Source organism: Natator depressus, chromosome 6 (genome assembly GCF_965152275.1).
Source record: "Natator depressus isolate rNatDep1 chromosome 6, rNatDep2.hap1, whole genome shotgun sequence".
NCBI classification, from domain to species: Eukaryota; Metazoa; Chordata; order Testudines; family Cheloniidae; genus Natator; species Natator depressus.
The window spans coordinates 89,768,049-89,792,652 of record NC_134239.1 but is presented as its reverse complement, the minus strand read 5'-3'; the positions used below and the strand labels follow the sequence as shown (position 1 = coordinate 89,792,652).

General features: G+C 45.7%; 1 protein-coding gene across 7 annotated transcripts in view; it reads right to left on the bottom strand.

Annotated features, from left to right (window-relative positions):
* TTLL5 (tubulin tyrosine ligase like 5) overlaps positions 1-24,604 on the bottom strand; it is a 213,984-nt gene that overhangs the window by 128,484 nt on the left and 60,896 nt on the right. For 5 of the 7 annotated variants that reach the window (XR_012639975.1, XM_074955972.1, XM_074955975.1 and 2 more), the window contains 9 exons: positions 21,983-22,074; positions 15,812-15,940; positions 15,226-15,317; positions 14,846-14,908; positions 13,730-13,768; positions 12,452-12,609; positions 11,142-11,442; positions 7,295-7,415; positions 5,441-5,587 (listed from right to left, as the gene is read on the bottom strand). Coding sequence is in view for 6 of the 7 variants with exons in the window: in XM_074955972.1 (XP_074812073.1) it covers positions 5,441-5,587; positions 7,295-7,415; positions 11,142-11,442; positions 12,452-12,609; positions 13,730-13,768; positions 14,846-14,908; positions 15,226-15,317; positions 15,812-15,940; positions 21,983-22,074 (1,142 nt within the window). In the remaining variant the exon portion in view is untranslated. The remainder of the gene's footprint in view (positions 1-5,440; positions 5,588-7,294; positions 7,416-11,141; positions 11,443-12,451; positions 12,610-13,729; positions 13,769-14,845; positions 14,909-15,225; positions 15,318-15,811; positions 15,941-21,982; positions 22,075-24,604) is intronic. The other 2 variants (XM_074955974.1, XM_074955977.1) reach the window with 1 other exon arrangement.

The window sequence follows — 24,604 nt, the reverse complement described above, 5'->3', positions numbered from 1 at the left end:
GGCAAAGGGGTTGACTTCTGGAAATCCCCAAGCTAGGAAATTTTTGTGGAGGACTCGAGATTCCAATTCCCATTAGTAATTTAGGGAGAAATGTCTGCTGAGGGTGTCGACGATGGTGTTTTGTTTAACTGGGAGATAAGAAACCAATATGGCTATCTGATTGGCTATGCAGCAGTTCCAAAGCTTTATCGTTTCACTGCAGAGTGAGTGGGGAACGTGCTTAACCCTGATGATTAATAAAACACATGGGTGCTATGTTGTCTGTCAAGATCTTGATGGACTTGTTTTTAAGTAGGGGGAAGAAAGTGGAGGGAAGCATTTCTGAACTCTTAACTCGAACAGATTGACATGCAAGCGCTGTTCCTGTTGTGACTATTTGCCTTGGACTACAGGAAGACTATGATTGTTGGGTAATAAATTGTCCTGAGCTACCCCTGCCAACATCAAAGATACAACGTGGCATTTTGCGTCACAAAAACACAAGCTGCGATGTGTCCCAGCACTTGCAAACATGTTCTTGTTGGAACTTGAGGGTTGAGCTGCACTCTTTGTATAAGGTCCTTCAGAGAAAGGAATCTGAGAGGGAAATAAGCTCTACCTATTATCGAATCCAGAAATGCTCCAGTAAAGAGAATTCATTGCGGAGGAGTCAAGATTGATTTCTCAAGATTTATCTGCAGGCCTAGACTTTGGAATAGTAAAGTTATTGTTTGAACTGCTGACCAAACCTCCTGATAAGACCACCCCTTGAGGAGCCAGTCCTACTAAACAATAGAAGTAGGCAGCTACCATAATTTGTGAGAACACCCTTAGGGTGGATGTCAGGCCAAAAAGAATAGGACCTGGTACTTGTAATGATTGTGGTTGAACGTGAAATGAAGAAATATTTTGTGAGAGGAATAAAATCACAATGTGAAAGTAGGCATCTTTGAGACTGAGGGTCACAAACCAGTGCCCTAAATCTAGGGAGGGAATAGCAGCTGCTAGGTACACAATCCTAAATTTCAGATGTCTGACATGCTTGTTCAGTTGTCTGACATCTAGTATCTGCCTCCAACCCCCGTTCTTCGTGGGTATCAGAAAATATCTTGAATAGAACCCTTTTCCCTGTGTTGAAGTGGGGCTGGTTCTATGGTTCCTAGACTTGGGAGTCTCCTGTGCCAGCAACTGATTGCGAGAGGGTCTCTGAAGAGGGACAGGGAAAGGGGTTGGAAGGACAGGATGGCAGTAAATTGGATCACATAACCTGAAGTAATGGACTGTAATACCCATTTGTCCAATGTTATAGCCACCCATGCTTGATGAAATAGAGATGGTGTCCAAATTAAGAAAGAGGGAGGTTGTCATGCAGCTGAGAGAACCTGGTCACTGGGTAGTCTGGACTCATGACCAAACCATTAAAACTGGCATTTGGATGATATTGAAGACTGGGATGAGGTAGTTGCAGGCTTTTTCTTTGAAAACTTCAACCTCTTAGCTGGTGGTCCTGGAAAATTGAGCAATGTTGGATCTTTGTGTCGACTGAGACCTGCTAAACTATCTTATTTGCAGATGTGTATATCTTCAAATACACAAGTGTGGTTCTAAAGTCCTTCAGGATACGTGCAAAACATCTGGTCATAGAAGGTTAATCCTCCATGGTTGACTGTACCTCCTACAGAAACCCAGACAAATGAAACCAGGATGCTCACCTCATTACTACTGCGGTGGAAACAGACCTACCCGCAGTGTCCGCAGCATTGAGCAAAGGCTGCAGTGAAGATATTGCTAAGAGCTGACCCTCCCTTATTATGGTATTGAAATGGCTTATCAGGTGACAATGATGAGATATTTGTAATGGGTGCAACCTCTTTGTTCACCTTTGCCTCTTGCTCCTCAAAGGTCTCCTTGGGCTCAGAATGGGGAGGAAGGATGGACAGTACCGGTGAACAAGGTCTTCTGTGTGCCCTGAGAGACTGAGCTACAGTCCCTTGACACTGCTGGCAGTACATTGTCCATGAATCCCAGCAAGGCTAATAAGGGAGACCATAAGGCATGGAGGGAGGTATCCAACACTGGTCATCCCGAACATTGATAGGCAGGGGTCTGGTGCCCTGCCTTTGTTGCGTCTGCAATGGGGAATAACATCTAGAATAAATTGGAGAACCTTGAACTGAAAGTTCAGAGTCTGAGTCAAAATGGTCATCCACATATTGTATCAGAGGTAGCAACTCCTCCTCAGGGATAGTGGAAGATGGAAAAGAGGTAGGTCTCATGGAAACATGAGCAGTTGGTGACCCAGCTGACCCCAGAACTGAAAAATGTCCAGAGGTTGCAAAGAGCAGAGACTCAGGCCCATCAGTAGGGACTCTAGTTTTCAGTGATAAAAAAACTAAAATTATCCAACAAAACAAAACAAAAAACATGAAAATCCATGTGTTTCCATGATTAAAATGAAATGCTGATCTTTAGTTTTCCTAGCCACAATATACAGTAGAACCCCATTTATCTGAACCTCCATTATCCAGCTCTCCATATTAACCGAACCACCAGCTGCCCAGGCTAACCACTTGAGCCACCATCTTAAAATAAGAGATAAAAAGCTCTTTGAATAATCAAAAATTTGGATAATCAGGAGAATTGGCAATCTGGCCTCAGTCCCAATTAGATCAGATAAATGGTGCTCCACTGTAAATTTAAAGTGCATTCAAAAATCAACCACAAGAGGGGGAGGTTGCATTTAACTGAATAAGTGATATGGTACTTTCAGTAAAATTTAGTTATGTGTTTTTATTTTTTCACAAAATGTAAAAACTAAAGATTCTCTGTAAAAACACAAATTCTGCATTTTTCCATGGCAAACGGATTTCTAGGATCCCTGCTAACTAGGTACCAAAAACTCTTGTGGGTACTGAAATTCCTGCAGTTCCAGGAGCACAACAGAACTTGGTACTGGCACTAATGATATTGCAGACACTAATGATGTTGTTGGTATCAAGGGGGTCTAGGATTCCATTGAAGCCAATCTCTTGGTAGTAATAGCATTTGGTACCAACCCCTTTACCACTGTGGTATGGGTCTTAGTTGAAGTATTAGCGAGCTTCATGGTTCCTGAAGTACTTGGAGTATCACTAGCACTCCTCTCGGGGTCTGAGGTCTCCAGTGACCAGAGCTTCTTTGATGAAGAACTCTCTATTCTGCTCCTTTTAATCCTTTTCCTTATACTTTGAGTGAAAAGCTCTCGGTACTGGCAGTGCAGTTATTGGTACCTCACTCATGGATATTGATGGAGACTGGGTTTTCAATGCTGTCTTCCTTTTGGTGACAGTGATCTTGACTATGGGGCACTGACAGAAGTGGAGAGTCCCTATATGCAGCATTTTCTACCACCACATCAGCATCTGGTCTCAAGGCTTGCTTCACCATTAAGAGCCTATACTTTATTTCCGTTACTCCGGGTCTTCCTTTAAAAGAAGAAGACCAAATCTTACACTTGCTGAGAATATGAGAATCTCCCAACCAACAAATGCATTGGGAATGTCCACCACTAACACAGATTGCTTCTCAACAAGAGAAGCACCTTTAGAGCCCAGCATCCCTGTACAAGAAAATTTGTTCAAGCCCATCAATAGGGGGTTGGGAGGGGAAATGTATTATTTTTAAGAAAGGGAAAAAAGGGGGAAAATGTTCCAACTATAAAGGTACTAAATTTATTACTACTGAGACCTAACTATAAAAGATAAAGCACAAATACAAGCGGGAACAGGCACACAGCAATGAGACACACTGCTAGACTCAGTCTTTGGCCAAAGGCAGTTCAAAAGGAACTGATATCAGTTCGCCCATGCAGCCCTATATAACCTTGGTACAGGGCATGAGGATGTGTAGGGCACAAGCATGGGCTGAACGGACACTGCTACCAGAAATCTCTGATCAAAGGCGCAGGGCGCACATGCAACTAAAGTGGAGCACCCACAGGGACACTACTTGAAGAAATTGTTTATATTCTAAAACCCCAAGTGATTTGTTCTCTCTCATTCTAAAATAAGAAAATGATTCTAAAAGGATTTATTACCAGTTTTATTTTGTAAATTTACTTGAGAGTTAGCAGAAAATCCTGGTGTTTCAACAGATTCTTTGAGTGGAAATTATATCCAAAGTAGCCATGTTCTTTGACCACCAACAAAGGCGCTTGGGTGTTTTGTGGTTACTCCTAACACAGTAAGTCAGGTAGCACTAGGCAAACAGGACATACCCAGGAGCTGATTTGGTTCACTCCCTACTTTGCTCTGAGAGGTCAAGTTGCCAGATGTCAGTTCAGACAAACTACTGGGAGTGGATGTCCTCCCCTAACCAGTGAGAGCTGGGTGTGCTGCATAGGCACCATGCACAGCAACCCCTCAGACAGGGTTACTATTTTAACTTCTCTCAGTTAAGTGGGTGGAGAACATAGACCCCCAAAAGGAAACAAAACATAAATCAGCAAGAAAGCACAGTGCTGAGAATGGGGTTGGTTGCATCTGCAGAGGTGAAGCATGTCAGAGGGACTTTTAACCCCTTCCTACCAGAGATCATGCAGACTATTACACAATTTTTCTCTTTTCAGTATATTAAGCTGATGCTAAAATATTTAATATATTTGTATCTCAAAGCTGTTCTCTGCAGGGGCACCACAATAATGCACTAGAGACTGAGGTATCCTACAGAAAAAGCTGAGTCAGTTACATGTTTCTTTACTGGGTATCTCTTTCTTGATGTCTACAGACAGGAGTTTATTTTATTAGAAATGTAATTAGTTTTGTCATCTTGAGTTTGTCACAGGTCAATACAGTACGTCTGTAGCCTAGATTTATATGGAGTTATTTCAGAAAGTTCCATGTGCAGTTGAGCACCTAGTTGCTGTGCTACACATACAATTGCAGTAACAGTGTCATCTGATAATTTCCATAGACAATTACCATGATTGAACATGCAACCACAGTGAGGTATAGGAACTTGAATATTAGATCAGACCAATAATCTGCCGAGACTGGTGTCTCTTCTTTGATAGTGGCCAATGACAGACACTTTAGAGGAAAATGTCAGAAACCCAGTCATGAACAGCTCTGCCTCATGATAAATGTATGCAGAGTTTACACAGAAAAATCTTCATTTAAGCCATAAACATTTCCAAGGGTTCATGAGTCTTAGAAGTCCTAAATAATCTGGTAGACATCTGTCTGTCTATGTCTGGGTGACCACTAAGGAACTGGTTGTCCTTAAACGTTCAACGAATTAGAAAATCAAGGGGCTGCTGCTGTAGAGGATGGAGGGGAAGGGGGGTTTGGCACTGGGTTGTTGGGTTACTTCCATGCGGAGTGGGATGTGTAATAGAAACAAGAAAGCTCTGGATCATGCACTCATCTGGATCCAAGTGGACTCAGCTGCCATAGGAAGAGGAATTTGAGATGAAGCCACTCACCTTGTTATAACAGACTATGAATTCACGCAGCTGGTGAGCCAGGATGCGCCTACGATCATTCAGGGCCAGATGTCGACTGGGGAGTAGCATCCTCAAAGACTGCTGAAGATTGCTGGCTGCTCGTTTCAGAAAGCGTACCACCAGCTCCTGCCGCCAAGGGAGACAGCATTAATCAAGAGAGTCTAGATGGGCAGGTGCAAGGTGTGGGGTGGAGGGCACAGGGGTTGCTAGATCAGCCTATGATGGGTAGAGAAGAAATGCTGTTCTGTGGATGTGGTATGACACGTAGCAGGTAAGAGTACATCCCAGAATGGACATGGTGGTGGATGCTTTTTAACCTACTCCCACAAATTCCCAAGATAAGGGGGAGAAGAACTGTGCATCACTTCCTGGACTGGGACAGGGACGGGAGTACTTTGGGAATATGTGTCTGAGGAAAGTGTGGCCGAGGAGGAGATGTGGAAAATCAAGCAACTTCGATAATGGAGTCTCCCTATCCAGAGAAACACTTTTTGAGAGCATCATCAAAAGTATCATGTAGAAGGAGTCCAGGGATAATATGACAAAACCCCTTCAAGACACACTCCTCTCCTCTCCACCACAATGGAGGAGAATCTTGGGGCTCTTTGGCCACATCACATGATCAGATACCACCTCTGGTCAAGAAACAAATTCCTGCTCCCTACATCATCATGTCCCCTGTATGACCTCTGGCCAGATTCCCACTCCAACCTCCCACTATGTCAACCCCCTCATGCCACCTCAGATGGAGAGGGAATACAGCAAGTCAGGCCCCAAGGCAAGACGCCTGCTGTGGGTGTTCAGTTCTGAATCCTTTTTGTCTCCCCTCTGGATTTGTTTTTGGTTAGATGCCCTGCTAGTGCATAAATGAGCTGCCTCACAGCCAGAGCATTGGATTTCACAGCTCGCTTCTCACTGCCATTACACTAGGCTGGTTTGATCTGTTATTTTAAACATTTTTCACAGCACAGCAGACAGTGAATCTAAAAAAGCCAGTTTCAATTTTCCACTTGGAAAGCAGGGGTAACATTTTCCACTGAGCCGACTGATTATTTCTGACACTTGGTTTTATCTTCAAGCTGCACTGGCTGTTTCCCCACAGCCTGCTTTTAGAAAGAGCCCATTTGGGTTTGCAAAAAGCCCAGCATATCATCTGATGCTGTCTTTCAGGAGTGTTAGAGAGGGGATACTGCACTTGCTGAACTCCTTAAAGTGGCTGATTCAGATAGGGAGACTTATTTGTATTGTCCGAGGAAACCCAGGGATATTCAACAGCAGCATTAGAGAGAAACTATTTTTTTCCCCCCCTCTGTCTCTGCAGAGAAGAAAGTGTAAGATCCTATAAGGTACAGCTCCCTGCAAAGAGTAAGAGTGTGGATGGGAAGAAGGCTAAGCCAGGCACCCACTCAACTTGAGCAGATTCAAGCATTCTGTTTCTATGAGAAGCTGCTGGTCCCTCTATGATTCGACTGGAAAACCCAGGTACTGGCAAGACATCTCAGAGAAAATCCTGCCAGGAAACAGGAATTCAACAGCAGGTACGTTCAGAGGTAGGAATGCAAGGAAGAGGAGGCTGAGCTGGATGGAGTGTCAACTATGCCCAGTTCACTAAGAGCTGTCTGTGCTGGTCTTACTCGGAAGTCAGTCAGTATCTCTACCTGGCCTGCATGTTATGAATCTGGCACCAGTTCTTGGACAGAGGTGGAGGAGATGTGTGCACAATTTCAGGAACCAGGAGCTTTCTAACCTTGTTCTTTATGAGGGTGGGAACTGGACTCCACTCTCTCTGGACAGTTCCCCAATAGGCTCCTCTTGCCCAATACAGCTTCTTACCATTTGCTCATCCTCCTTAGCAGCCCAGGCAGCATTGTGGATCTGGTCCCCAGCCTCCTTCATCAGACGCAGTTGAACACGATGCAGGTAGGCAGAGAAAGCCCTGCGAGCCTGCACTTTGCTGTGGAAGCCAAGACAGTGGTCATATATATACACAGCATCACAGAGCGAACAGCCCCCATCTGGACTACTTATGAACCTAATTTCAGTCACCCAAGTCCTCCAACATGCAAAAGCATCTGGGGATAAGGAGAAAGAGGGCTTCTTTGTCCCTAATTTATTCTTAATGTACCTTCATTCCATCAGATTGGGCCAGGGGCTCCAGAGGAACACAGTGTTCTCTGAGCAAGGACAACTTCTGGGGATGGGGTGCCCTCCTTCCCTTCCCACATCCTTAGCAGGTCAGTCAGGAGGTCAACCACGTGCACACCAGCCGAACAGAGTATTCCTAGCCCACTCTGAAGCTCCCATGGTGCTGTCTCTATGACAATTTTGAACACAGCACTATCACAAATTAAGCTGAAGGGCTCTGTCCCAATGACAGAGCTTCTAAAGGAGGCCCTGCGGTTCTTATTGGATGAGTGAGGGGACCTCTCTCCATCTAGACAAAACCTCTATAAAACAAAGGAACAACATTTGTGAAGATGAGCTCTTCCCCATCCACCCCAGAGTTACAGGCCAGGCTTCACTGAGCAAAGTAAGCAAAGTACGCCATGCAGCTGGCCAAACACATAAGGGATCTGTGGAAGTGAATCAAGGTGACCAGATGGTACAGGAGTTGGGTGGGATATACAGTTTCATTCTCACTCCTCTACAATTATAGTCATTTTAATGAACACACATGTTAAGACAGACAACTGCTGAAGACTTTGCTCAACTTCACCCAGCTGCAGCCCAGCCTTCAAACCCTCCTCCAGCTCTGAGTGGGCCCAGCTTCCTGCCTCCAGTTACTCCCAAGGACTCTCTGCTCCTCTCTCACCCACTTCATACTTTATGGCTTTTTTTTTTTTTTAAACACTTCCCCATACTCAGGACAAGGTATGTCCCCACTTTGCCAGACATGGTCCTCCACCTTCTGCTCTCTATTTGTCTAAGTACTTATATGGCCCTCATTAATGTAGTAGGTCAGCACCTGCTCCCATCAGGGGCTCTGATCCTCAGCACAGGAACCTGGCCTCCCTCCCACACATATCTACAAAGTGCAGTGATACATACTTTAGTACTATGGAAATCATATAAAATAGCAGCAGCACCACTACGGACCACTGCATCAGCCTAAAGCTGATGACCATGGAAGTTTAAATGCCATGCACTGTCTGGAGTTATGCCTCTGCTTGATCATTAGTCCTTCAAATTTCTAAAGCCCTGTCACAGAGCTAGGGAGGACTTGAGAAGATGAGTTCATAGGAGGCTCAGGCTGATCCCTCTCTACTGGGTAATCTCAGGGGTTTGCTTTAACTAAAACACAAGCTTGGTCTCTGCCCTGCAATGAACTCCACAACACAGAACAACCCTTGTGGCTCCTCAGAGCTCCCTGTCCTAGCTTCTAGACAACAAACCCTTTTCCCCCCACATGGGACTAACCCAGCCATGAGCAGACTTTGAACTCTGACTAGGAATTAACTCCCAGAATACCAGGCCACTGTAACTACATGGCACCTCTCTCCTAGGGGCTCCCTCCCTCCCTAGGGTTGCAGATCCTTTCCAGGAGCATCAAAATATTTTGTGATAAAGTCTCTAAGATTCCTTGCTGCTAGGATTAGAGAACAACTCATTGACAACTCCTTGCCTGTATCTCAGTTTCAAAACACAGAACTTGAACCTGCTCTTAATCCCAACATGGAATCAGAGGAGGCCCTTCAGAATGGGCCCTGTTGATAGAATGTTACCTTGGCTCCTGCAATCTGTCTTGCACTTGAGACCCAGAAGAAAAAAGCATTCAACAGAGGCCTCAAAAGTAGGGGCAGACAGCTTCCTCTACTGGTGATTCCCCTGAGGATCGCACAGTGGGGAATATAACTCATCCCCAATAATTGTCACCACCCATCAAAACCGCTAGAAGGATGAGAGGCAGAGAAGCTGGCTAGCCAGGCCCAGCTGGAGGACTGAGGAACATCCTGCCTCTCAGAAGGGCTGCATGGGACAGGCCTGGTTTCTTTCGGATGAGATTTTCATGACTTCAGCTCCTCAGCCACAGCCAAGCTTTCCATCAGTGACAAATCAGACAGGGCCAAGTCCAGCACAATTCTTGCACATGAAGTCACTGCACGCCTTACGCTGTGTGGAGCTCCTTTGCTGCTCCAGGGGAATCCCAATGGGGCTGGGTGCTGAGTAGGAATCTGCCAGCAACTCTTGACAGAAGCCTGCATTCTTAGCAGGACTTGGCTGCCCTGTGTGTGAGTGGGTGAGGTCAGTACTGCTGTGTCTGCTTTGAAAACCTGTTTCCAAATTTTCCCCTCTACAGACACCACAGCAGCACATGCCTCAGCCATAACAAGATAATAGAGCAACCCAAATTCCTCCTGTGTTTCCTGAGGCCTCCCAGCCTCACGGAAACTAAATTGGGAAAGAAGAGGCAGGTCACATAGGGGTCAATGAAATCTTGTTTTCTATAAGCTTGGACAATTTTGCATAAGATATGACAAAAAATGAACACCTTTTATCCAGAAGAGGAATAGAGTCATCCCTATCCCCATAATGCTCCCATCCCCCTCCCCTATTCAGTAAGGGGATACTCTCTCCCCCATCCCTTATAATGTGCCCCCCAGCAGACAGGTACTCTGTCTCCCCCACTTGTCCAGAAGAGTGATTACCTTCCTATCTAGTAGTCCACAAGCTGGAGAGTTCCCAAACTTTCCTTCCATCCTACCCTTTTTGCAAACAGTCCATCCAAGCACCAGAGCACACTTCACTCCACCCCACCCTTCCCAAAACTGGACAATCCAATCTCTCAATGCCTCATCACCCTCAAAACATTTCTGTCTTGCTCTCAGGACACTGCAATCTGGCATTTCAGTGGCTACTGCCAGAGTTAGGGCTTGTTTGCACAGCAAGCTACAGAGTGAATCTACAGCAAACCAGCTTGCCGCACAGTTACATCACATGTGGACACTGTTTAAGTGCACTGAAAGTCCCAGAAGTGCAGCTCACTAGTATGTCAAGCCACATTCTGGGACTTTCACTGTGCTGTAACAGTGTCCAATGGGATGTTACTGCACAGCAAGCTGGTGTGCTATATATTCACACGCTGGCTTGCTGTGCAGTAGCTCACGATGTGGACAAGCCCTTAGAAACATTCACTTCAAGAACAAAAGCACAAGAATGGGAAGTCTGCTTTTATGGGAGGTGGGAAGAACAGGGGGAATTCCATTCTCAGTCTTCGTTTGTTGGCTTTATGTACAATAAAAATACAGTACGATGAAAAACAGAAGAGATAATGAACACGAAGGTTTACAGTTCAACGGGAGACCCCTTGCATCGAATCAGAGGAATTTTGAAGGCTCGGGTAGCTGAAGTGCAGCTCACAGCCAAGTGTTTTAAGAAAAGTACAGCCCGTGGAGACTTGAGGTCCCAGTGTGCAATACTGGGGTCACATATTCTAGGACTGATAAGGTGAAGGCTCCTGCATTTGTCTCCATTTTGTGTAAACTAGATGCCAATACAGCCTGCAGTTGAGCAAAATCTAGACATGTTTGTTATAGACTCTCCCACCTTCCTGTCCTGAGGCGGGGGGTGGTGGGAGTGGGGGTGGTGTTGGGTTCTTAACTTATTGAATGTCCCTGGGCTCCATGTACTCATTGATACTAGTTGCTATGCTTACCAAAATAACCTGCCTAAAGACTCTTACCTTAGATTCCCATTCTCCTGCAGAATCTGCAGCAAGTTAAATTGAGGCTCTTGATTCACTTCTTGGAGAAGCAGCTCTGCCCCTCCACCTCCAGCTTTCTGTTCAGGCTTCTTCAGCACATTCTCTCGGCAGACAGCTTCCATCATCTCTGACAGCTTTGGCTTGCATTTCACCTGCATGGCCGTAAGAGAGGCAGCAGTTTCATCCTGAGTTACCTCTATTTCTTCATCCTCATGTGCCTCCTCTTCTTCCTCACTCTCTGTGTCTGATTTGAGAGGCATTTCCTTTAGCTTGGAAGTCCCTAAAATGAGGAGGAAGCCAACAATGGTGATGAACAACAAAAAAATCTTTCCTGTTACCAATCACCCCTTTGTTTATGCCCACACTCTTTGCTGCTGGAAGTCCAAGAACCCTCTCTAACAGCCAAGTCTTCACCACTGTACTTCCTTCTTCTCTAGAGCTTTCCACCTAGGATCTCAGAGCAGCTTATAAATCCCTCCTACCAACACCAGGAGATAGCTGAAGTTTACTATTCTCCATTTCCTCCTCTGTAAAGTAAGAACAGATAAAATGACTTGTCCAGGATCATATCCTGACTCCATGGCAAAGTGAGGGTTAATATATTAGTTGATCTCTGGTTCTTATGTTAGTTTGGATTTCCTTGCCTTTGTTTACTCTCATGTACACCAATATACTGCTGATAGAGAGTGTCCCACCAACATAGAGGTGTGCACGAGTGCTTATGCCGGAAAAACTTACGTCACTCGGGGGGGGGGGGGGGGGGGGGTGTTCACATCCCTAAGCAAAAAAAGTTTTGCCGATATAACTGCTAGTGTAGACATGGCCTCAGTCTTTCCAACATAAGCTCCAATGACCAAGTTTGCCCCTTTCCCCCTGGGCTTAGATGGTGCCACATTGGAGATCCAGCCTGGAACACCCCAGACTTTCAGCCTCTTGTGGAGGGTAACAGGAAGCATAGGCACACCCCTGCTTTCACAGACATTTCTTGTCCCCAGAAAAAGGCTGTGACTCCACCTTCAGAGAAGGTTTACCCCCACAGCCATTGTATATGCAGCTGAACTGTGGAGGGAATGGCATATCAGAAGGCGGCCATTCAGAACTAGAATGGAGTGAAAAATCAATGCTGACCACTGAATCTCTACCTTCTGAGCAGCATTCCCAGGGCCAAAAGAGCCCACTAAGACCTGCATTAGATCTCTTGCAGCCCTGCCCCCCGGGGACCTAATCACATACACCCCTCATTAGCCTGGCTTTACCCTCTTGCCATCTAGGATCCTAGCCATAGATACCTGGTGGTCTTGCCCGTGCTGCTCTCATCTTGCCATGACATTGTCTGCGCTTCCGTACCTCCAGCGACAGGAGCTTCCTCTCATACAGCACAGCATGAAGTTCAGCATTAGAATCCATGGCTTCCAGCCCCAGATTCACTCCCCCATTAAGAGCAGCTCTGGGAAGCAAAATACAGACAGCAGCCTCAATCACCTTCTCTCCCCCATTATGGCCTACATCTTAGTGTCTGCCTGTTACGTTAGGAAAACAATGAAGCCCAACCTAACCTTGCTCTCAGTGAAGCCCACATCATGTTAGAGGGAAGGGCTCTTTCAGAGACTTGCACAGACTGTGGGATAGCATCTCCTCAAACCACCATGGGGGGGATGTAGACTCAATGCAAGACCCAACAAAATTCATGTCTCCATCACCATGCCCCATTGACTAGCTCACATACGGGATGCAGAGTCACACTTCAGGAAACTCCTTCTCAGATTCCAGCTGCTCCAAGCAGAACAGTAGGGAGCCTTGAGAGAGGCACTAGGAGTATAAAGTCATGCAAGAGAGCGAGGTGGAAGATCCTGAACCCAAATTCCACCTGACACAATCTCTTATTCAGATAGCTTGTTCGTAAGTGTGGTTAAGTCAGAACTCAGAATTTTAACATGATTCAGGTGGACAAAGCACCAGCTCTTGTGCAATCCTGTCCCAATCTAAGCAAAATCCCTGAGGCATTGCACTGCTCTGTGTGGAGACAGGAACATGACAACTGAGCCAGAGCAAAGAGTTCCAGCAGAAAGCACCTCTGAGTGTAACTAGAGCATCCACAGAGCTTCCTACTGCCTTCCCCTCTGCTTCCCCCGCCCTTAGGATACACCAAAAAAAGGGACAGGGACACCTGAGGTCTGTGAATCTCACCCCTTATAGAAGAAACAGTCTGTACCATTCTGTATTACCTGGGAGGGTCCAATCATGAGCAAAAGAGACCCTCCAAAGTGCTATGAGTCTCACAGCAGCAAGCATGAGAGGAAAAGCTGCAATACCCTGTCCCCTAAAAACTTAGCTCTCTAAGAGCAGGGCAATGGGTTGTTCACAGGGCTCACTTTACATAGCTGGTTATGAGGAGGGGGACAACTTCAGTCTGTCAGGTCTTCCCACAGAAATCCACCTACTGATGGCAGGATGAGTGCTGGGGCTCCTAGCTGCTGACCTGGGTTCTGTGAGCTGATGCCAGAGCAGTATGAACTAATAGTAAAGCCCTACAAATGCAGATATTCTTTATTTAAATAGCCACTTACCGGGCTCTTCCAGCAACTGGGCCTCTTCTCATCCTGGCCCTGCAGAAGACAGGGCAGCAGGTTTCAGGGTAGCACCACAAACTCATTCTATATCACTGGAAGATTTGCCAAGCTCTCCAACTCCCTGGTATACAAAGCGAGGCCACCCAAGTTTGCAGAGTTCCTTGAAAACCCCACCCTAAAGAAGGGTAAAAAGGCCCTGACACAGGAAGCCCAAGCAGCTCTTTTAATAGGAATTTGTTTCCTTTAGCTCATATTGAAGGATCTTCCAGTTGGAGCCAAAGGGCCAACAAACATCCCCAAAAGCACGAATGCAAGTGAGACTTGGACATAAGGCTAAAATTATATTCCTGATGCTGGGATACCTGCTATAAGGGGCTCCAACTATGATGCCCCATCTTCATCAGCAACATTACTCCTCATTCCCAAATGGGCTTCCTGTGGAGCCCAGGCCAGGGAGAGAAAACTATGGTGGGCCCAGACACAGGACCACTAATGATGGGTGCAGCTTTTAGTGGAGGTCCACACAGCAGCATGCATTGCTGTGTCTTTCAGAGTACAGAGTGGAGAGGCAGGGCTTCCAACAGTGCTTGGAAAAGGCTTCAGTGCCTACCCTACAAGAGGGAGCATTCTGTAACGTGAAGCTGAATTCAAAGCAAGGGGGATAAGGAACTGCTGCAACCTCCGTACAACCCTCAGTGGCTTCTAAACCTGCAAACATCTGTATTCCTTGTTATACAATGCCACTGAGCATTACTCATGCAGTGCACCCTCCTCCTCTTTCCTCCCCTGCCCCGTGGTTGCTTTCCCATGCCCTTTGCACACCATGCTGTGCATCTCCTTCCCCTCCTGCAAGTGTCCAAAGATGGGCCTCTCCAAGCTTTAGGGACCCTCTGAAGACTTTGTTTGGAGGGACAGGTAGGTTTGTATTCACTGGCGTACTGAGGAAATAGTGTGTGGCTATTCTCGCCCTTGTAGGCCACAGCACAGTGGCCAACAATATTGTAGCTATTTAGAGCTACTCCTCTTTGCTCTATTTCAGTCCCCTCTGTCCCTCTCCCAGAAGGTGTTCCCCCTACAGTGCAGGTTGCCAGAGCCAGCTGTCCTGTTTCCTACCTGTCCTGGAAGAGACGTATTGCCAGCATATAATTCATTGTTGTCTTGTGCTCTAAGTAGGATCTGGAAAGGCAGGTGGAGGGGACTGATTAAAGCTCAGGCCAACACAATGAAAAGGCGAGGGAGGCCTTGCACAGAATGAAGACATTCATAAAATACACCCCTAACAGAAAGGCACTGAAACAAATATGGTGCAATCAGACAGGCAAGGGGAGAGGAGAAAGGCAGTCACTGTCTAGCACCTAAACATTGGGGGAGGCAGACACAGTATGTGGTGAAAAAAAGGAAACCGGGACATAAGGGAAAAGGAAAAGCAGAACCTAGTGTCACCCAGGGGTGAGGTCCATTGTGTAGCCAACACACTGTGGATTTCTCCTCACCCATAAAGATCCCATGTTAGTGGCGTTGGGAATATCCGGATGAAACCCCCTCTCCGCTCATTCTCCTCCTTCACTCGACGCAGAACTTTTATCTGGGATCGGAGAACGGAACAAGAGCCAAGTGAAACAGATACTAGGACTGAACATTATCCTCAGGGCAGGGCTTGGGTTCCAGAGGATGAGGCTGCCATTAACCCTGCAGTTGTGGGAGTGACTAGTGTACATTTGACATAATTATACAACGTCATCCTACATGTAGGCACTGAAGGATCCTACGGCTTTTTAGAGCATATATGCACTCTTGGCATAGCAGGGGGAGGGGCCCTTCCGGGATGGAGCCACTATTATCAGTAAAATTCAGCAGTTTCACTCAGAGAATAAACCATTTTCTAAAAGGTCTCCCTTATCACTTTTGTTTGCCCCACTCTGGGGCCAGACAGCTCTCTCATGAGGCAGTGGATACTTGGCAGCAGCAATTATTAATCCAAAATTACATTAGATTATTAAATTACTTGTGTTCCCCTCATCCCTACATGTTGTCCCAAAGCCAAGGTACATACAATATCAGGTATTTAACAGCCCTTACCTCCTCCATAGACAGACCCAGCATGGAGCCACTTTGCTTTCCGGCTACCTTTTCCCTGACTGAGGGCATCACGTTTTTCACCTCAGCATCACTGGCAGACAGAGGGCAGGCACGCTGTAGAGACATAGTCTGAATCCAGATGTCACTCTTTCCCCTCTCTAAACTTATTTTAAAAATTAATAGCTAAATTTAAATTCCAAGCCCCCACGCTCAGCAAAATCCACACTCCAGGGCACCAGAGCCAGGATTCACATCCCTAGCCTCCAACTACAGCAGGATGTACACCCCACTAGGCACTAATGTCAGGATTCACATTCCCAGTTTTTGAGAACAGAAGGACCCCAGGCATTAGTGCCAGCATTCACATACCTCACCCCTTTGAGAAAACCATGACACATACCCCAGAGGCACTGCAGCCAGGATTTTCACTCCGAGCCCCCAAGCACAGAAAGATTCATACCCAATGGGCATCAGAACCAGGATTAACAGTCCCAGGCCCCAGGCAAAATGGGATCCCCATCCCAGGGGCACCAGAGTCAGGATTCACCCTCCCCGTCAGGCTGCGAGGACTCTAGTAATTAGCTAGTGAGATGAACTTGTGGGAGAAAAAGGCGAGACATTCAGTTCAATATCCATCATGCTCTCTTCTCAGCTCACAAATCTGAAAGACCACAATCTGATGCTCCTGGGACTTGAGAAAAGGTCTTTTCTCTTCATACAGCCATACTCCACAGCCAAGTGGCTATCAGTATCACAGACAAGCACAGAAGGCAAAGAAAGACTTGAAAAGCAAGAAACTAAAGAAGGAAGGGTTTGCAGAAGTTCTAACAAACAAAGTCTTAACCTGAAGTCAGTGCCTGATAAGCCACAATAGATCAATTGATGAGCCTGGAATCAAAAGTATTTGCAAAGCAACAAAACTGTCAGGTCCTAAGAAATGGACAAAAACTTAGATCAGTGTGACCGGACACAATCTGACAGGATAGTGGAAAAGTTTAACTGGGCCCTAGGCACAGCTCAGGTAGGCTTCCTCTGTAGAAAGATACAAAAAAGACTGAGCCCAACTCATTCCTCCAGATGGCATTCAAACCACCTCTTAGCACAGAAGTGAAAGAAGAATCAGGAAGTAACTCAAAATTGATTAAACCTTGGGAGTAATCCCACAGAACACATACTGAAATGAAGATGAGTGCAGGATCCAATTGCATTCTTATTTGTAAGGATCATCTGAGCTGATAACTAAAACAATAGAATTTCATTGTGGCAACCTCCAAGAAACCACAAGCACAATGACAGAAGCGGAGGATGAAGCAGTTGCAACAGGAATGGATGTTGCACTGGAGCAGGCTGGATTGAGCTACTCAGAAGCAATTCATGTGGTGAGAACCAGAGGGAAAGCTGACATAGCAGGTGCCAACTGAAAATGTTTCATTACCGCCTATTGAACAGTGATTAGAAAGGAAGGACCTCAAAGAGGTCTGGCTGGGGGGAAAAATGAATGAGTAAACAGGAGACACTAGAGTCATTGAATTTAAAGCCAGAATGGACCACTCGATCATCTAGTCTGACCTCTTGTATATCACAGGCCGCCACCACCACCACCCACTAAACCCAACAACCACAATTAGACCAAAGTATACAACCCACAGGAAACCAGACTATTATGTGCCACGGGATAGAATAGGAGAGACCGAGGTGCATCAGTGCCCCAGGCCCCTGCAACGGCAGAGAAAGGATTAAATGAGGTATACCCAGATGATCCTGGCAAGTGACCCACACACACAGGCTACAGTAGAAGGCAAAAAACCCCAAGATCACTGCCAATCTGGCCTGGTGGAAAATTCCTTCCTGAGCCCAAAAATGGTGATCAGTCAGACCCTGAGCATGTTGGTCATTCCATATCCTTTCTCCCTGCATTCGCTTCCCTATGTCATCACTATCAACTCCTTTGCCTCAATATCTTAACTCTCTAAAACCTTCCAACATCCACCCTCTTCCTAAAAACCCTTCCTTGACTCCAATATTATACCCACCACATCAGAAATGATTCTTAAAGAAAACATTAGGAGAGAATTTTTCATCTTAAAGGCTTTCCATGGCCCTATCATAGAAGCATAGAATATCAGAGTTGGAAGGGACCTCAGAAGGTCATTAGTCCAACCCCCTGCTCAAAGCAGGACCAATCCCCAACTAAATCATCCCAGCCAGGGCTGTGTCAAGCCTGACCGTAAAAACCTCAAAGGCAGGCAATTCCACCACCTCCCTAGGTAACGCATTCCAGTGCTTCACCACCCTCCTAGTGAAAAAGTTTTTCCTAATATCCAACCTAAACCTCCCCCACTGCAACTTGAGACCATTACTCCTTGTTCTGTCATCTGCTACCACTGAGAACAGTCTAGATCCCTCCTCTTTGGAACCCCCTTTCAGGTAGTTGAAAGCAGCTATCAAATCCACCCTCATTCTTCTCTTCCGCAGACTAAACAATCCCAGTTCCCTCAGCCTCTCCTCATAAGTCATGTGTTCCAGTCCCCTAATCATTTTTGTTGCCCTCCGCTGGACGTTTTCCAATTTTTCCACATCCTTCTTGTAGTGTGGGGCCCAAAACTGGACGCAGTACTCCAGATGAGGCCTCACCAACGTTGAATAGAGAGGAACGATCATGTCCCTCGATCTGCTGGCAATGCCCCTACTTATACATCCCAAAATGCCACTGGCCTTCTTGGCAACAAGGGCACACTGCTGACTCATATCAACTCATATCTATCCCTGGAGGTAAGTCAGTCTCTTCACTGCAGATGGGAAAAAACAAGCAGAAAGGGAAAGTCAGTTATTCAGTGTCAAAGCTGAAACTAGAACTCAGTCGTTTCTGGCTCTCACCCACGTGCTCAATTCTACAGAGACAGTACTGTTGTCTAAGTGCTGGAGAAAAAAGCTCTCTCTAATCTTCTTTACCTCTTGCCCAACAATATCCTCTAATATTTCGGTGTAAGGTTCATTCTGATCATAGTACAGAAACCTCTCTCCTCTGTGTAGATAATGATTTCAGAAGGTTCTTGCTCCCTCCTTGACCACAGTGCATCTTTAGAAAAAACTGTGGACAAGACCACCTCCTAGACCTACTTCCAAAGACGGGCACATGCCTCTGAATCCCACACCATGGTCCTACCCTGACCTAACCATCCATGGCAGCTACTACAAGATCACTCCCACTATGGAACTTTACGATTCAGTACCACTCTTTTCTTTCAATCTTACCTTTACCGTTAACCTTAGCTTTGACTTATGCTGAGGACATACAACTCAAAATATCTTTTAACACCTTTAACATATCCTTTCTTGTCACCCTCTCAGCTCATCTTGCTCCAGTGCATTTGTGACTTCAACTCGTTTCAGATGGCTGTCTCAAGGACAATAATTATTTCTTCTCTTGGGCAAGAGAAGCCCTTTTCCAGTACAAATCTATCTCCTCTAGCCTCCTTTACTCAGACCTCTTGTCTCCGGCCTCCATGACCTAGACAAAATCCTATACTCTTCTCCACCCACAACTGTGATATTGCTCCCATTTGCTACTGCCTTCATCATCGCCACCCTGACTACTGCAGTTTCCTTCTCTATGGCCTCCCCGAATCCCAGCTCTCCAGGCTCCAGCATGCAAATGCTGGTACCACCATCTTGCACCTTTGTGGATGGATGATCACACTAGCTTGACTTTTTAAAACAATCTTGCCACTACTGAGAATCTTCTCCCTGCAGTTCCTGCCATCTGGAATAATCTTCCTATATCTCTCCATCTCCATTCAAATCTCAGATGAAACATCTTTTCTCCTTTACCTCTGAATCTCTTTACCTGGGCTATTTAGTTCTGCAATACATTCTGGGATAATTTGTATCAAAGGTATTATAAAAGATAAAATTTAAAATTTTATCTTTCACATCAGTAAATTAAGTTGAATGAAGCCAACTTTGTGTTTGTTAGTCGAGACTGCACAGAGACAGGGCACTACAAGAGACAGATAACTGGAATAAAAATCTCATGTTCTGCCAAGACACCATCACCTCTGACAAGGTGGGAGCTAAAAAGTCCCAGTGAATGGTAAGGTGGTCCCACCACCTCCTTTTCCGATTTTGCCTATGTCCTGCACAAATGCATTCTGCATCACCTCAACCCCCAGCAACCATAATAATCACCTTCAGGCAAATGCTCAAATGTTTAGACCTTCGGAGTACATGCACAATCCGCAACAGAAAAGACAACTCCATGTGACAGAAGCAACCAACCTATCTTTTTTGTACTAGATAAATATTTTTCATCTGCATTAACACCTACTAACCATTAAAGGAATAGATTGGTCTAAGCATAAGAAGCTACAGCTCCCCCTTTACTGCTTAAGATTCGTTGAAAAAGCTGTAGCCCAAACCAATGGTCCGTTACAAAGAGAGCAGGTAATTGCTCCATTTCTCTGGAGGGTACCAGTGCTCAGGGAGTCAACACAAAGAAATCACATAAGGGACTGGCAGTGCATTATGGCGAGACCCATGTTATCTTAAAATCACCAATCCTAACTTCATTATTTATTTCCTACAAATGAAACTTCCCTTGATTAAGGTCACAAACTGTCCAAATTTCTGAGATAATGGAGGAGCTGAGAATGACCCAAAATTCCCTTTGCAGTTGAGACCAGGAATGGAAGAGGAACAGATGATGAAACAGGAACCAGGTCAAAAGGCATCGAGAAAAGAGCAGCCCCCCCAAAATTCTTGGGTATTGGAGACAGGCCTGTGCCCACCTCTGCTCAAGGGATCCTCTGTAGAGCCCAGGAACCCCTGTTGCATATCCTTACTCATTATCCTACAAGGGTTTTCCTGGTAAGAGAAGTGAAGGCTGAGGTACCATTGCAAAGAGAGGACAGTCCACTTCATGGCCACCACTCAGCACTGTGAATCTCTGTACTTTTCAGCTGGCCCAGAATTTACTCACCATTTACAGCTTTTATAAGAAATCCATTCTGTAAATTCATAACACCTAAAAATCCAATGCTTCAAATACATCTCCGCTTTCCTAATCTCTTCACCCTGAGCTATGCGTGTGCATTCAAGCAGGAGTTCAATGACCAGTGGGGTCTGCCCTAGCAAAAAAGGTTACTTAACATTTAACTTGTTTCCTGAATAAAATCGCCACTTGTAGAGAGTGGCTCCCACTGGGTGGTCCAAGAAAGTCTAGGTCAAGGAGGAGAAGGCACGGCACAGCACTCCTTCCCTCTGCCTCAAAATGTGGTCTAGAAAGTCATGGAGATCTATATTGATTCCCACTTGTTGAATTGGATATGGGAACTGGAGCCTCAGCCCGGTGTCCTTATGTCCAATGGAATCTCACCTCACCAGTTATTCTCACCCCACAAGATAATTCCAGGTCCAGATTTTGGCTGAACTGAGTTTTGTGAGATGTACTTTACCACAATTCATATAGAGTTTTCCATGTTCTGAATCTGTTTCCAGGTAGATGGAAATCTGAACAGAGAAAGATTTCCATCTACCTGGGCTCCAGTCACAGACTATGCCACAGGAAAGGTCAATTGCAGCAGCACAGTGGCCAACTGCAGGCAGCTCACAAACTCTCAATGAAATTAAAACCCTCCGATTTAAAATTCTGTGCAGTGCTTGTGAAGTGAGAAATGCCTCTGAAAAAACAAATGGGCTGGGAGCTCCCCACTCCATTAACATTTGTGGGATCCATCTGGCTGACAGAGAGAGATGAGGGAAAAAGCAGACTTTCAGAGCTCCAGCATTTTAACAGCAGAAGGGACACTGGACATTCACCAGGAGCCATATGAGGTCAGTCAAAAGGGATAGGAGATGAGAGAAACCAGGGGCAAAAGAGAAATAAGGCTCTAATTTCAAATATGAAAGCTCTTTCTGCGTCAGATAAGGTCTCACAAATGCTCAAAAAGCTGTGGGATTCTTGAAGCTAGTCACCCACAATGAAGCTGGCTGGGACACACAGTACAGTCGCATCCCATGAGACTCCTCTTCTACAATTGTGCTAGGATTCCAGGGGCCTCACTACATTCACTTGCAGGCTCTTTCACCTTTGGGCAAAACTGATTAAAGCTGCTGTCCTGGTATTCTCCTCAGAGCTGCAACACAAAGTTCTGGGTTGCTGAACTTGCTTACCTGAGGCTTCTGAAAGGGATTTCTTCTGGCTGACTCAGATGAGTGTTGGGCTACCCGGCTTGACCGCTGGCCCAGATCCTGGCACACAAAGCCTGTGGAAGTAGAGAGACATGTGAGAAGAAGAGGTTACTCACCTGGCACAGCAACTGTGGTTCTTTAAGATGCATGTCCCCCCCCCATGGGCATTCCACTTCACATGCATGCGCACCCCATGCACCTTTGACTGGAGATTTTTACTAGCAGTGTCCATTCGACCCAAGCAAGGGCCTTACATGCCCTTGTGCTCACAATACCATGTCTATACTGAGCTGTGCAGATGAACTGTGCTCAGTTCCTTTTCTACTGCAAAGTCTCACAAAGGAAACTCTGAAATAGAGAGGAAGGAGGGCAGGGAATGGAGCATCAGTAAGGGGATACACCTCAAAGAACCAGATACTGCACTCCTTCTTTGAGAAGTAACCCTATGGGTACTCCACTTCAGGTGATTCCAGAGCAGTATCCCCACAGGGAGGAGAGAGCTCCAGAGTCAGGTCCAGCACTGAAGACAAAACCACATTGCCAGCTGCTACATCAGATGTAAAGGCACGGACCAAGGCCTAATGTTTGGAGAAGCTATGTATTGAAGACCACATAGCAGTTCTGCAAATCTCAGATACTGCAACATCTGTAAGTAATGCAAGGGATGCTGACTGCAACTTTGTAAAGTGCACTAACACCCTTGAATTTTAGGTTGAATGCTAGCTGCACCATAACATGCAAAAATACACCGAGAGATCCACCTCAATAGCCTACTGGATGGAGATTGTAGATCTTTTAGATCTGGCTTAAATGGAAGTAAGTAGTCCAGGAGACATCTGACATTTTTTGGCCCTATCCAGATAGAAGGCCAATGTTCTCCTAACATGCAAAGTATGAAAGGAAACCTCCAGCTGAGAATTATGTGGTTTTGGGGGAAAACTCGGTAAAATGAATGCATTGACTAAGATGCAACTCAAATGACACTTTAGGTAGGAATTAGGGTGTGAACATAAGGAAACCTGGTCTTTGAAGAATACCATGAAAGGATGGTCTGTCATTAAGGCCCCAGTTTCTCCAACTCTTCAGGCTGATGTGATGGCTATCAAAAAACACCATTTTCATAGGCAGGTGAAGAAAGGAACCAGTTGCCATTGGTTCAAATGAAGGTCTTGTTGAGACATCTAAGAACTATATTGCTATCCCAAGTCAGAGTAGGGTCTTTCATTTGAGGGAAAAGGTTCCCAAAACTTTTGATGAAAGTCAGAGTTTTTGGGTGAGTGAACACTGAGAAGACTTCCACTGGGGAATGAAAGGCTGTTATGGTGGCCAAGTGAACCTGGACCAATCTGGTTGATAATCCTGTTTTCTTAGGTTCCAGCAGGTAATCTCAGATAATCAAGAATGAGGAAGATGTGGGTGCAAGTCACTGGAGTTCACACCACTGGCTAAATCTATTTGAAGGTGAGTATTTTGGGTAGACCATTTACTACTTTTTAACACCACCTGTTGTACCTCCACAGAACAGGCAGACTAGTCCCACAAACCATTGAGGAGCCATGCCCCAAAACAGAAAACTCCTAGGCTGTGATGAAGCAATTGACCGAAGTCTTGGGAGAGGAAATGAGGGATGATCAGAAGCTTGATCACTGGACAGAGGGACAGGTGAAAGGTAAGAACGCCAAGCTTGTCTCAACCACATTGGGAATCTTAGAATAACCTGGCTTTGTCCCATCTGATTCTATTCATCATGCTCAGTTTACAGAGGTGGCAAAGAAGTCCACTTCTGGAAAACTCCAAGTCTGAAATATGCCTTGGAGGGTCTGAGAGTCCAACTCCCATTTGTAGGCCTGGGAGAAGCACCTGCTGAGAGCATCAACATAGCGTTTTCAATACCAGGGAGGTAGATTGCTGAAATGTGTATGCAATGGCTCATGCACTAGTACCTCAACATTACTGCTTCGGCATCTGTGGGGGGCGGGGGGAAAGACAGATCTCTCTCCGCCTTACTGGATTACATAAAACATGCAGCCCACATTGTCCATCATGACCCTGATGAGGCAGAAAATAAGGACAGGCATTTCTGACTGCCCTGAGTTCCAACAGGTGATGTGGAAACTGGTTTCTTAAGGCAACCATCTGCCCTGGATTGTATGAGCATCGAGATGAGCTCCTCATCCCAAAAGGCTACGTCCATCATTATAGTGACCATTAGAATCAGTTGGAAAAAAGGAATGCCTGCACCAATATTCTGATGATCTTTCTACCAGTCTAAGGAATCTTTCAACTGGCAGGGAACTGAAACCTGTTTGTCTAAGCTGCATCTCTTTGGTAACTAGATTGCTCTGAGCCATCCCTTGAAGAAGGCAGGCACAACCTTGCATAATCTTTTGTAAAAGTACAAGCTGCCATGTGACCTAGGAGTTGAGGCAGTTTCTCACTGATATTTTAAGGTGCTCAAACAGTCTTGGCTAGACCGAACATTATGAATCTGTCCATATGAAGGTAGGCCCTGGACTTCAATGAATCAAAGGATACCCCTATAAACTGTATTTTCTGTACCGAGATCAACGTGGATTTTTTTACATGGAGTTGAAGACCCAATTC